Raw genomic sequence first — 13,120 nt, 5'->3', positions numbered from 1 at the left:
AGTGCTGGTGGTCTTTAACGTCAGTTGGCAGACACTGCCTCCTTCTGAATTCCAGTTCTTTCTCACATCCAAATTTAAAGTAAAAAAAATAATCATACAGCTTGTTCCCCCATTCATTATCAATGGGAACGCCGTGTACAATCTCTCTTGCACTTATCAAAGGCAGATGAATTTGCCTAACACAGTAACCATAGCAACCCACATCAAAGACAGATGAGGAGGAGCAACCATTTATGACCTACAGTCAGTTCAGAGTGTCCAATTAACCTAATGGTCCACTGTGTGGCCACATCCTACCATTGGAAAGGAAATAATGTCAAATACCTTATTTTACCACTAGGTGTCAGTGTAGCTATCATTAATCCAAGGGGTGCAAGGGAAGTGACACATCAAATTCATGCAACACATCTCAACCCAGCTAAGAAAACAACCAATGCATAATAATATTATTAATAATAATAAAAATCATATGGAAAATTCAGAATATTTTAATGTCCATATTTCTTTCTTTAATGCATCGCACATTTTAGTCATTACACACAGTATGAATATATTCATCGAATTTACCTTGTGATACGCAGCCACACAAATGTGACCGATTATCTAAGTTGTATTAACATTTGACATTGGATAAATATAATAAGCAACTGTCAGAGTTGTGGAATAACGTGAAGCAATGTCTCAAAAGCTTTGAGTGTAATTAAAAAAAAAGTTAAAATGATCTGCTTTGTTCTCTTGTTTTCTGATTCTAATGTTAAAGGTGCCATATGTAAGAATGTGGCCAAAAAACGGTTACTACATTCAGATTCAAAATACTGAGGTTGTTTAGGTTTTGTTTTCTGACGTAACTGGCAACCCGTGGTTGCTCGGCAGCTGAGACTCTACTGACTGCAATGCTTGGTGGGTGGCGCCACATGCCAAAAACATGATTTCAAAACATAAACATGATTTGCAGTCTGCAAAATATTTATTTAATTGCAAATACTTTGTCTGTACTGTTGTTGTTGGTGAGTTCAGTTTGTTATATGAACATTATTCCTGAGTCTCTGTGACATATTAGGAGGATTTTATGGCCAGTTGCTTTAGATTTATTACATAATGCACCTTTAATGTTGTAGTCCATGTGCACATGCGATGCTGAAATGTTCCTTTCTTGGCAAAGTCTGACTTTTAAAAGAAACTTTAGTCTCGGTTTAACTTCCTAATAAAATAAGGAGTACAAAAAAATATCCGTGCTTGGTTAATGATCATTCTCACCACCTCTTATGACCTCCATGACAGTACTTTTTAATGATTTTTGTGATAGCAAAGTGCATTCATGGTATATATTTCAGACAACACCCCTGACGGTCAGGGTCTCTCTCTGAGAAGCCTCCTCCCCTCCTTAAAAGAGGCCTATATTTAGGTGCATGCACACAACAGTGACTGTGTGAGTGCGAGAAGCCGCATGCTGGCTGGGGACTGTCCACAGTATTTTAAAAGGAACTAAAAGTGATCACCAGAGTCAGGGAGGAGGGCACAGGAAGTTTCTTTGGGCTGTTTTGCAAGTTCATTCTCTGTTTCTACAAGTAAGGAACTAAACTGCTCTCCGGAATAGAAATGCCAAAGACGAAGGTAAAGGCTCATAAGATGGGGGAGAGAAAAGCTGACAAGAGAGTGCCAGTTGTGGAAGAGACAAAGGTGAAAGTGCTCCTTGAAAGTGAAGCGTCATTCGAGCCTGAAGAAAAAGCCGATTATCCCACTGCTGGGGCAAACTCCATCTACTCTGCCATTCTGAGCCGAAATGAGACGGTCAAAGATGCCAAGCGCCTGAAGACATTTCTGGAGCTGCGGGACAAATACGTGCAGAAGAAGGTTCTGTTCGAGGACCCCCTGTTCCCTGCCAATGAATCCTCGCTCTTCTACAGCCACAGTCCTGCCATGAAGTTTGAGTGGAAGCGGCCCTCGGTGAGTGCCAGTCTTTCATCATTATCGCGCCCATTAGTGAAGGCCCAAGATACACTCACAACGTGTTTGCGAATGCTCTCCGCTCAAATCTGTACGTGTGTCTCATCACTTACTCCGCCGCGCACAGATTGGATGTCACTTTGTTGATTGGGCTGAATAGCTGTGGGTGCATTCTTCAAGGTTATCACCTTCTACAATCACAAACAGCTGATCGAGGAACATTCTCTGCCATGAGTGGGCAGCATAGTGTCTGAGCAGCGTTGGGCTCAGGTTTTCACATGTTGTTAAAAACACGCATCGTTGATTGACGTTTGGTTTATTGGAAAAACTCTGACAGCAAATGGGTCTGAAATGCAGCCATTATACATAGACATACTATATGTCCCATATATGACAAATGTAAACACTGATAGACTAACACTTAAGGGGTGCTGACATAGGGCAAAAGGTCACCAGTTTATCAGTCAAACAACCATCCACTCACACCTATGGACAGTTTAGATGGTCCAATTTGCCTAATCCCCAAATTTTGCATCAGGAAACTGTAGAAAACCCACAAACACAGGGGAGAACATGCAAACTCAAACTCCAACCAAGATGAAAAATGTGTGATAGAGCGTATGGCTATATGAATACAGATCATTAACCATTTTATGATAAACTTATGAATAAAATTCAATCAATACATGCCACAAAAACACCTCATGTAATACCACTTGTATCATTACTATTGTACACACAAACATAAATTACCACAAATATTGAAAAATAGTGTTATTTTAAAGGTGCCATATGTAAGAATGTGGCCAAAAACGGTTACTACATTCAAATTCAAAATACAGAGGTCTTTTAGGTGTCGTTTTCTGACGTAACTGGCAACCCGTGGTTGCTCGGCAGCTGAGACTCTACTGACTGCAATGATTGGTAGACGGCGGTAGGTGGCGCCACATGCCAAAAACATGATTTCAAAGCATAAACATGATTTGCAGTCTGCAAAATATTTTTTTTTTAATGCAAATATTGCAACTGTACTGTTGTTGTTGGTGAGTTCAGTTTGTTATATGAAGTTATATGAGTCTCTGTGACATATTAGGAGGATTTTATGGCCAGTTGCTTTAGATTTATCACATAATGCACCTTTAATTACTCTCTACTTTGAAAACAAGCATATATATTTTAAAAAAATATATAGTTTTAATATGTAGAATTGTGTTCAGCAAGCGACAGATAACTCATTTATGTGTCTGACAGCTTAGCCTGTCTTAGGTTAGCTTAGCGCCAATACTAGAAGAGGACACAGTCAACCTGAATAAACAAACTATATTTGTCCACTGTTAAAACTGTTAATTTGTGAGATTTAGAAATGCTGATAATATATTTTAATACCCAGGGGAGAGTTAAGCTAGCACTTCTCCACTCCATTCCCTTTTTAACGCTAAAAATTAAGCTAACTGATCCTAGCTTCATGCTAACTCATAATAATGCAAATAATTGTATTTCCTTCGCTTGTTGACCATTCACTTACACAAGAAGAACGTTGTTTATTTGCAAACGAACGAGACCAAAACAATATTAAATTTCAAATTTCTGCTTCGTTGAAACCCAGCGCAACATGAAACTGTAATTGCTGCATTAACGGCTGATGAAATTGCCTCGAAAAACACTGACATGAGATCAGCGATACACGAGTCACATCAAGGGGTCAGCACAGGTGTCCGCTCTAAATATGGAACATGAGGCGGCATTTCTACAGCTGTAGTTATGGTCAGATGTGTCATTACAGGACTTAGGTTTCTGCCAAGGTATCATGTAAATACACTCTGAATAAGAGCCAATCTTTATTTTTAATGTTTTTAATGTCCTGGGAACAAATGGGATACTAAGCCATTTCTTGCAAAGTTCATAGGTTGGACCTTTTCCATTGTCCTTCCAAATCCAGAGGTTAAAAAATCACCCATTTATTCCCATGACATGAAATTGCTTCCATGACAACAACCAATAATATGGCTTTAAAAGCATAAATATATCCCTGATGACAGCTGTTTAATTTGTCAGAAGAGAAGGTTCCAGATTCCTACTGAAGCTGTCAACCTCGCTGCCCTGACAGCGTCATGTAGTTATGAGGTGAGGTGCTCAGCGCAGCATTAGCACTTGCCCAGAGTGACTAAAGAGTCGTGACCCGCTGACCTCCAACAGCTGACTTTTCATAAATATGCAGCCAATGCTGAGGAACGAGCCATCGCGGTCCAACGTCCAGCACAGTCTGGGAAAAACGCTCCAACTCGTTTCCGGTTTCAGGGTCAAGTGCGTGCATCGTAAATCACGTCAAGCAGGTTTTAAATCGTTACGACGCTCAAATGTTGACCACTGCAGAAAACGATAAATACAATTTTTGTACTGAGCGAAGAACTTTATTAACATTAAAACATTTACCTGCCAAATCAATAAATGGGACATTATACGATATTATCACTTATCTAGATAAGGCGCCATATGTAAAAAATGTGGCCAAAAACAGTTACTACATTCAATTTCAAAATACCGAGGTCTTTTAGGTTTCGTTTTCTGACTTAACTGGCAACCCGTGGTTGCTCGTCAGCTGAGACTCTACTGACTGCACTGATTGGTAGACGGCGGTAGGTGGCGCCACATTCCAAAAACATGATTTCAAAACATAAACATGATTTGCAGTCTGCAAAATATTTTGTCTGTACTGTTGTTGTTGGTGAGTTCAGTTTGTTATATGAACATTATTCCTGAGTCTCTGTGACATATTAGGAGGATTTCATGGCCAGTTGATTTAGATTTATTACATAATGCACCTTTAAATCGTGGTGAATATATAAAATATATAAATATACCCAATTTTTTTTTTTTTATAACAGGAAATTTGTCAAAGCCCTCACTTCATCATAGATGGAGCCAACAGGACTGACATCTGTCAAGGAGAATTGGGTAATTTTGGAGTTTGAGTTGTAAAGTAACTGCATTTCCTCCAATACTTTTTCACAGATTTTCTAATTTTCTTTGTTAAGCCTGTATGTTCAGTATACAAGACAATAAGAAAAATAAACATGTAACTGCTCCTGACAGGTGACTGCTGGCTGCTCGCTGCCATCGCCTGTCTGACGCTGAACGAGAAGCTGCTGTACAGAGTGATTCCAAGAGATCAGAGCTTCACTGAGAACTACGCCGGCATCTTCCACTTCCAGGTTTCTAAAATTCCGACTTGCTCAAAATCATTCCCCTGTGTTTTTTTTGCAGTGACTCAGTTTGGGTTTTAAGTTTTTGAGTAATTGCTGAATATACATAATTTACGAAGGAGGATTAGGGCCAACCCCAAAGAAAAAAAAACAGCTGAAAAAAATTATTTTTTTGTGAATGATTTTTTTTTTTGTGAATGATTTTTTTTTTTTGGACCGGACTTTTTTTTTTCTTGTGCTGGATTTTTTTTTTTGCATGATTTATTTTTTTTTGCCTGACTTTTTTTTTCTTCTAGTGCCGCATTTAAAAAAAAAAATTCGGATGTTTTTTTTTTTTGGTTGGCCCTAATACTCTTTCAAGTAATTACAATTTTCATAATGTATAATTTTTCAAGGGTTTCATCTTTCATTATCAGGTTTTAATTGGATTAGAATAAATCATTCATTATTGAAGGGATACAAAAATAACACAATTTACAAATTGCACTATTTGACAAACATTTTCCAGATAAAATCTTACTTATTTTCCAAATGCCTGCATGAGAATTTATCAGTTTTCAGTGTGATATTGTTTTGTGTGTTGGATTTTAAAATAACAACCAAAATGGTATTTATACAGTAGGTTAGACTTTTATTTATTTAGTAACTGTTGGTCTTGTGTTAAGTGGCAGTGGAGTGAATTTTATACAGTTTTACCAGTATACAAATATTATTTTTTCCAGATATTTCAGATCTAAAAGTAATCAATTTAACATTTCGGCCAAGAAATAATTCACAAATTATTATCGAAGGTGTGTTCACCTTGTGCTGTGCTTTTCAGTTCTGGCGTTACGGGGAGTGGGTGGACGTGGTGGTGGACGACCGCATTCCCACCTGCAACAACAAGCTGGTGTTCACCAAGTCCTTCAGGAAGAACGAGTTCTGGAGCGCTCTTCTGGAGAAGGCTTACGCAAAGTAAGATAAGTCTATTAAAAATCTATGGCTCAGAAAACAAACAAACAACAGGTCAGTGCACTGACAGAATGACTGACCTCTGACTCTCTCTCTCTCTCTCAGGTTGCACGGGTCTTATGAGGCCCTGAAAGGCGGGAACACACTGGAGGCCATGGAGGATTTCACGGGTGGAGTCACCGAGTTCTTTGACTTGGTCGAAGCGCCCAAAGATCTCTACAGCATCATGAGGAAGGCGCTCGAGAGAGGCTCGCTGATGGGCTGCTCCATCGACGTGAGTGGGTGGTGGAGACTACGGTCGAATAAGAGCGCGGAATAATACAGGAAGTGTAACATTATCCAACCTGAGTTTGACTTTTGCTATCCCACTTGTAAATCGTTTTAAACTTTTAACCATCGTATAAATTTTATCATACACTCTTGGGAAATAAGGGTTCCAAAAGGGTTCTTCTACAAGGGCTGAGGTTCTACCTGGAACCATTTGCTTATGAAAAACCCTTTCTTCTGGAAAGGGTTTTTCATAAGCAAATGGTTCTTGGTAACACTAATGGTTCCAGTAAGAACCATTTTGATCCAGAGAACCTTTTAAAACCCTTTTCATGAATAAAGGGTTTTAAAAGGGTTCTTGGTGGAACCCTCCAAAAGTACGAAGGAGTATTAGGGCCAACCAACCGACATTTTTTGCTTTGCCTGACTTTTTTTTTTTATGAGCCAGATAAAAAATTTTTTGCCTGATTTCTTTTTTATGAGCCCAAAAAATTGTTTTGCCTGACTTTTTTTTTTTTTCATGAGCCGGATTTTTTTTCATGAGCCGGATTTTTGCCTGACTTTTTTTTTTTGAGCTGGATTTTTTGTTTTTGAGCTGGATTTTTTGTTTTTGCCTGACTTTTTTTTTTGCCTGGATTTTTTTTTTGTGACAGATTTTTTTTTTTTTTGCTGTTTTTTTTTTTTTTTTGGGTTGGCCCTAATACTCCTTCGTACAAAAGGGTTCCAGGTAGAACCTTAAAGGGTTCTCCTACTTGGACAAGCCAAAGAACCTTATATGGTTCTACTTAGCACTTTTATTATTAAGAGTGTAGATAAATCCATCCATACCATAGTGTTCAACTCAAGAGTTTAACCGTGTCATAATTTGAATATTTAACAATTTAGTTGCACTTGGTACTAAATATTTCCTCTTGACATTATGTGTATGTATATATTTATGTATGTTGTACCTCTCAGGTTGTCTCAGCCAGTGAACTGGAGACTCGAACTGCACAGGGCCTGATCAGAGGTCATGCCTACTCCATCATAGGCCTGGAGGAGGTACAGTTAAATGTTGTCTCGCTGTAACTGCAAAACAAGCAAAACATGTACATGATGCACTTTCCCACTAAAACTAACGACTTGTCACTGTCAGTGCGATGAAGTTGCAAAGGACTCCAGAATCCGCCTGATTCGCCTGCGCAACCCTTGGGGCCGCGTGCTGTGGAAGGGGCCGTGGAATGCAAGGTGAGAATTTATTGCCTCAGAGCTTTGACAGTGTTGCTGTGGCCCTGATACATAATGTGTCACTCGCTGCACGTCTCAGGTCCGAGTGAGAAAGTTGCAGCCAAAGAATGTTCACGCGGTTTTAATCGATGTGGTTTTATTTTTCCATAGTTCAGAGGAGTGGTCGACTATTTCCATCGCAGATAAGGAGAACTTGAAAAAACAGACGGTAGAGACCAGTGAGTTCTGGTAAGTGAGAGTGTTAAGACGTTTATTTAATTTTGGTCCATTTATGAATCACTTTTGACTTTGGTAGAAGTTGAAGTCACTTTTTTAAATAATATTACTTAAGTAAAAGTCTTGAAGTATATGACATTTAAGTATCAAAAGTAATTTTCTGACATAAAATGTACCAAAGTTTTAGAATTAAAAGTATTAAGAAAGGATTGAGCCATGGTAACACAGTGGTAGCGCGAGTTGTCTTTCAACTGGAAGGTTGTGGGTTCAATTCCTGACTCTGCTCGCCTATATGTGTCTTTGAGCAAGACACTTAAAGACCATTACCAACTCTTCTTCTGATTTTAGTAAAAAAAAGATAGTGGAGTAAAAGTTGCTCGAAATACAAATAACAAAGTAAAGTACAGATACGTAAATTTTGTACTTATGTACAGTCACAAAGTTCATGTAGCCCAAATTACAATCTATAAAGAATAATACACCCCCCCCCCCCCCATGGGAAGTGACCCATTCCAAAAAAAGATGGAAGAAGAAGATAAAGTCCTTCTCCTACCTGCTTCCTCTTTCGTGTTCCCCTCCAGGATGTCTTTCGACGAGTTCAAGAGGAACTTCACCAAACTCGAGATGTGTAATCTGACCCCCGACGCCCTGCAGGGTGACGAAAGACACAGCTGGACTGTATCGGTCAACGAGGGTCGCTGGGTGAGAGGAAGCTCTGCTGGCGGCTGCAGGAACTTCCCAAGTAGGTCTTGGCTTTTTTTTTGGTAGCTAGGCCTCCACCATGTATCTTTAAGTCTCATCATAAAACTCCAACTCTGGAGACTTAATTTCTTGTGTTTTCCCAGACACATTTTGGACAAACCCTCAGTACCGGATGCAGCTTTACGAGGAGGACGATGAACCAGAGGATGGAAAGGTGGGCTGCACCGTCGTCGTGGCTCTGATGCAGAAAGGCCGACGGAAGCAACGCTTCCAAGGAGCTAAATTCCTCACCGTCGGGTTTTCTATCTACGAGGTACAAGAACTTAAACACGGCCACTTTTTCCTCCTGGTATCTTCACACAAATCTGCATCCACTTGAGTTAAACTTCCTCTTTCATGTCCTTGTGTGTCTCTGCAGGTACCAGAGGAGGTATGGCCACCTCAGTGAAGGACATTACTTTCCATTTCCAACTTCCATCTTACTCATGGCCCTTGGCCCTGACTAATGAGCTTGTCCATACGACTGCTCATCCATAATATCAAACTAATGGAGACATAAAGTACCTCAGGGAAAATAGAGAACCTGAGAGAACCTTCTACATCTCACTATGTCCATCTTTCTCTGCCATACCCACAGATGCTTGGGGAGGATCAACATCTACAGAAGGATTTCTTCTTGTACACAGCCTCCATAGCGAAATGCAAAACCTACATTAATCTACGAGAGGTGACCGAGCGCTTCTGTTTGCCTCCCGGGGAGTACGCCATCATCCCCACGACCTTTGAGCCCCACGAGGAGGGCGAATACATCCTCAGGGTTTTCTCTGAGAAGAAGAGCACGTCCGAGTAAGACATAACGTACAAAATATAGCACCGTCATCACGTCGTAGGAATCCCTAATGGGTTCGTTTTTCACCACAGGGAAGCGGAGAACACCATCGAGACCGGCCAAACGCAGGTTTGCAAGTTGATTAAAAGAAGTGGGAGGGACAAAGTGGATTTATTTGAATAACTGTGACCAATATTGCAGTGGGGAAATTACGCAGGCGCATCTCCAAGACAAAAACTGTCAACGGGTGCTCACAAGATGAAAATAGTACACCAAAGAAAAGTGTAAATACAAAAAAAATATCACATGGTGATCATAGCTAGCTAGCTAGATACTGTTTTGGAAATTCTCTGCTGCTGCTGTTGGTAAAGAATGAAATAGAGACTTCTGCCGGCCGACAAGGATTTATTCTTTTTTGCAAAGAAAAGGTCAATCAACTCACGAGTGGTTGAAGATGAAGAAAGACCCAGAGCATGGCAAGAGCTAAAGCTTTATACCTAAGGAACACCCCTCTCACATCCCTTTGTCTGTTGTAGGGGTCTGCTCCTCCAGGCCGTGCTTTCAAACCCCATTGTCTATTGCAGGTATCAATCCTTAGGTATCCTACAGGATGTTGTATTTAGGTGCAAAGTTGAGTCTAGACATCCTAGTTTGAATACACAAAAGGACCTGGTATCTTGTGTTAGGAAAGGGGTGTTGGGCAGCTTGAATTTGCCATTACACTACGTAGCTAGCTAGCTAGCTAGCTAGCTAGCTACCCATAGCGCTATGTGGAAACCACTGTGACTACTATCTGCTTTCACGCTGCAATATCACTGTAACTCCGAGTTTTCATCCAAACTTTTGCACTTGAAATTTCCATCTTTTCCCAACGCACGTGTTTTTCACTCATTTCTCTCCTCACAAGTTTGACTAACAGACCTCAACGTCTGAGTGTTTTCTTTTCCCTCCTTTTCATCTCATTTCATCCTCCCGTTCCTCCTTGTCTTATTTGGAATCAGCAAGGCAAGAAAAAGAAAGGAAAGGTAAAGCACGCTCTGCTCCCCCCCGCTGCTTCATCCGTCCGTCTGTCACATGTCAGCTTTGTTGGCAGCTTTTTTTTTGCCACCATTGAAAATACAGATTCTATATCGTGGAAGATCTATATTAACTTTCTCTTTTCTGTTTTCTTTGTCTTTTAACTTTCCTTCTCTCCGCTCAAAAACCCCCGACCGTTACCTACTACATGCCAGCCTATTGTGTTTGTGTCAGACAGAGCGCGCGCCAACAAAGAGATCGAGCATGACGGCATTCAAGGGGAAAGGAGGAAGAAACCAAAGGTACAGAGTTCAACGTGAATGTGTGTGTTGATGGCAATTTTGTGACCTTTGACCTCATCATAATTGCCTGGCACCGATGACTCTGTAATGCAATCTTGACTAGGTCAAATAACATCACTGGGAATAATAAAAACCAAGTTTGAAGCCAAATGATCTCAAGTGGCTCAGCTGCACCTGTTTTCCCTCGAGTGCTCGGTTTAGTTGTGCATGTGCTGCTCTCCTGTGGTAGAGTGAGGAAATGCACAGACACAAACTTGTAAAAATCTATTTGAATCTACAAGTTTGAAAGTTCAGATCATTCTCTATGCAGATGATACCATTTTCTTACTCTTACTATTATTTCCAGCAACAAGTGTCTTATTTTTCTTCATTTTTGTTTCAATATCCTCAGCATAAACCGCTCGAACCCGAGGAGACCGACGAGGAAAAACATTTCAGGGCCATTTACAAACAGATTTCTGGCGACGTGAGTACCAGTGAGACCGAGGACGATGGCCGGGTGGACGCAGTGTGTTTTAATTTGAGTTGACACAAAACGTGCTTTCCCCACCAGGACATGCAGATCTGTGCCAATGAACTCAAGACCATCATGAAGAACGTCCTCGCCAAACGTGAGTGTGCCGGAAAAGACGAGCCGTCATTGGTGTAATCGGTCTCAAACCACGTTACTTTTTCCCACAGATAGTGAAATAAAGTCGGAAGAAGGTTTCAGCCTGGAGACGTGTCGCAGCATGATCGCTTTAATGGACGTATCCTTTCAGAGACAAAGTGTGAAAGTGGCACTCGATCAAAAACTGTACTTTGGGTTTTTCTATGACTGCACGTCTTCCAGACGGATGGCACAGGAAAGCTGAACCTGCAGGAGTTCAATCACATGTGGAAGAAGATCAAGGAGTGGCAGGTCCAGTGTTTTCCAGTCACTTTTAATTTAACTTTACTTGTTTAGTTTTAACCTAACATCAGTGTCTTCTTGTTTACAGTTGATCTTCAAGCGATACAACAAAGACAAAAGTGTCTCAATCAGCAGTTTCGAGATGAGGAACGCCGTCAACGACGCAGGTGAGCGATTCAGCTCCTCCCCCCGTCCCGGCTTTTCTAATTTGCCACATCCTATAAATCACGCAATGACTTCGGGTTTCTTCGGTTCTCCACGTGAAGGTTTCCACCTCAACAAACAGCTCTACGACATCATAGCCATGCGCTACTCGGACGAACACCTCAACATCGACTTTGACAGTTACATCTGCTGTTTCGTGAGGCTGGAGGGCATGTTCAGTGAGTACAGGAACACATGGAGCTCAGCCTCAAACTACATGAGCTCAAGGTTTCAATAAAAAACATAGATGAACGTGTTGATTCTCTTGCAGGAGCTTTCAATGCCTTTGACAAAGACGGAGACGGAATCATCAAACTCAACACCCTGGAGGTACAGTACATCATATATTATCCTTCTGATCTTCAAGATTTGGTGTTATTTTTATTAGTTAGTTAGTTTTATTGTATGCAACATGATTTAAATTAGTAAAAAAAAGAAGTCAGTTATGGTCTAAGGGACCTGTAATAGTCCCTAATTTATTCAATGACTACAAAAAATAAGCTAACGTTTCCTTGTTTTCGCTAATTCAGTCTCAAAACTGTATCAACGACACTCTGATATACACAATCGCGTGTCATTACCGCCATTTTGTTTTCACTGTGATCTTCAAGCCTTGCATTTAAACCTGCAGTTGTTTATTTTAAAGGCGCCATATGTAAGAATGTGGCCAAAAACGGTTACTACACTCAAATTCAAAAATACCGAGGTCTTTTAGGTTTCGTTTTTCTCCGCCGTTGTAGCTCAGACGAAACTGGCAACCCGTGGTTGCTCGGCAGCTGAGACTCTACCGACTGCAATGATTGGTAGACGGCGGTAGGTTGCGCCACATGCCAAAAAACATGATTTGCAGTCTGCAAAATATTTTTTTTAATGCGAATATTTTGGCTGTACTGTTGCTGGTGAGTTCAGTTTGTTATATGAATATTATACCAGAGTCTATGTGACATATTAGGAGGATTTTATGGTTGCTTCAGATTTATTACATAATGCACCTTTAAGACTATTTCACTCATACTGATAAACATATTCTTTGTCTGTGTCTTTGCAGTGGCTCCAGCTGACCATGTACTCTTAAAATCGACCGCTTTCCACAAACCTGACGCAGCTGCGGACTTTCACGCTCATATTTACAGAGGCAGTTACAGAGTGTGCGAAGAAGAGCCTGTGAATGTGAACGTAAACGATATAAACAGACAATCATTGCGCGCGAGTCAAAGCACTGAATCAGCCTCGTCTTTTTTTTTTAAGAAGAATTACTCTGATGTCTGTCCGTTTATTGCTGTACACACACAGTATGTATTAATTACAAATGAAACCACAAAGTATTACATCACACAATGTTCACTTCTTTCGATTGCTGCCC

The 13,120-nt window shown here is 40.5% G+C and overlaps 1 protein-coding gene across 1 annotated transcript; it reads left to right on the top strand.

Annotated features, from left to right (window-relative positions):
• Positions 1-1,405: 1,405 nt before the first annotated feature.
• capn3b (calpain 3b) lies at positions 1,406-12,973 on the top strand. The gene is made up of 23 exons (XM_083898328.1): positions 1,406-1,947; positions 4,833-4,902; positions 5,041-5,159; positions 5,971-6,104; positions 6,207-6,375; positions 7,326-7,409; positions 7,504-7,595; positions 7,746-7,823; positions 8,393-8,553; positions 8,657-8,826; positions 8,932-8,943; positions 9,151-9,359; positions 9,435-9,471; positions 10,344-10,367; positions 10,575-10,661; positions 11,053-11,127; positions 11,215-11,272; positions 11,343-11,410; positions 11,494-11,562; positions 11,642-11,720; positions 11,820-11,936; positions 12,029-12,087; positions 12,806-12,973. Exons 1-23 carry the CDS (start codon positions 1,600-1,602, stop codon positions 12,830-12,832), a joined length of 2,346 nt encoding a protein of 781 aa, XP_083754454.1. The 5' UTR covers positions 1,406-1,599; the 3' UTR covers positions 12,833-12,973.
• The last annotated feature ends 147 nt before the right edge of the window (positions 12,974-13,120 follow it).

This window comes from Microchirus variegatus (assembly GCF_963457635.1).
Source record: "Microchirus variegatus genome assembly, chromosome: 12".
Lineage (NCBI taxonomy): Eukaryota > Metazoa > Chordata > Actinopteri > Pleuronectiformes > Soleidae > Microchirus > Microchirus variegatus.
The sequence above is the reverse complement of the archived record's forward strand: the minus strand, read 5'-3'. Positions and strand labels throughout refer to the sequence as shown.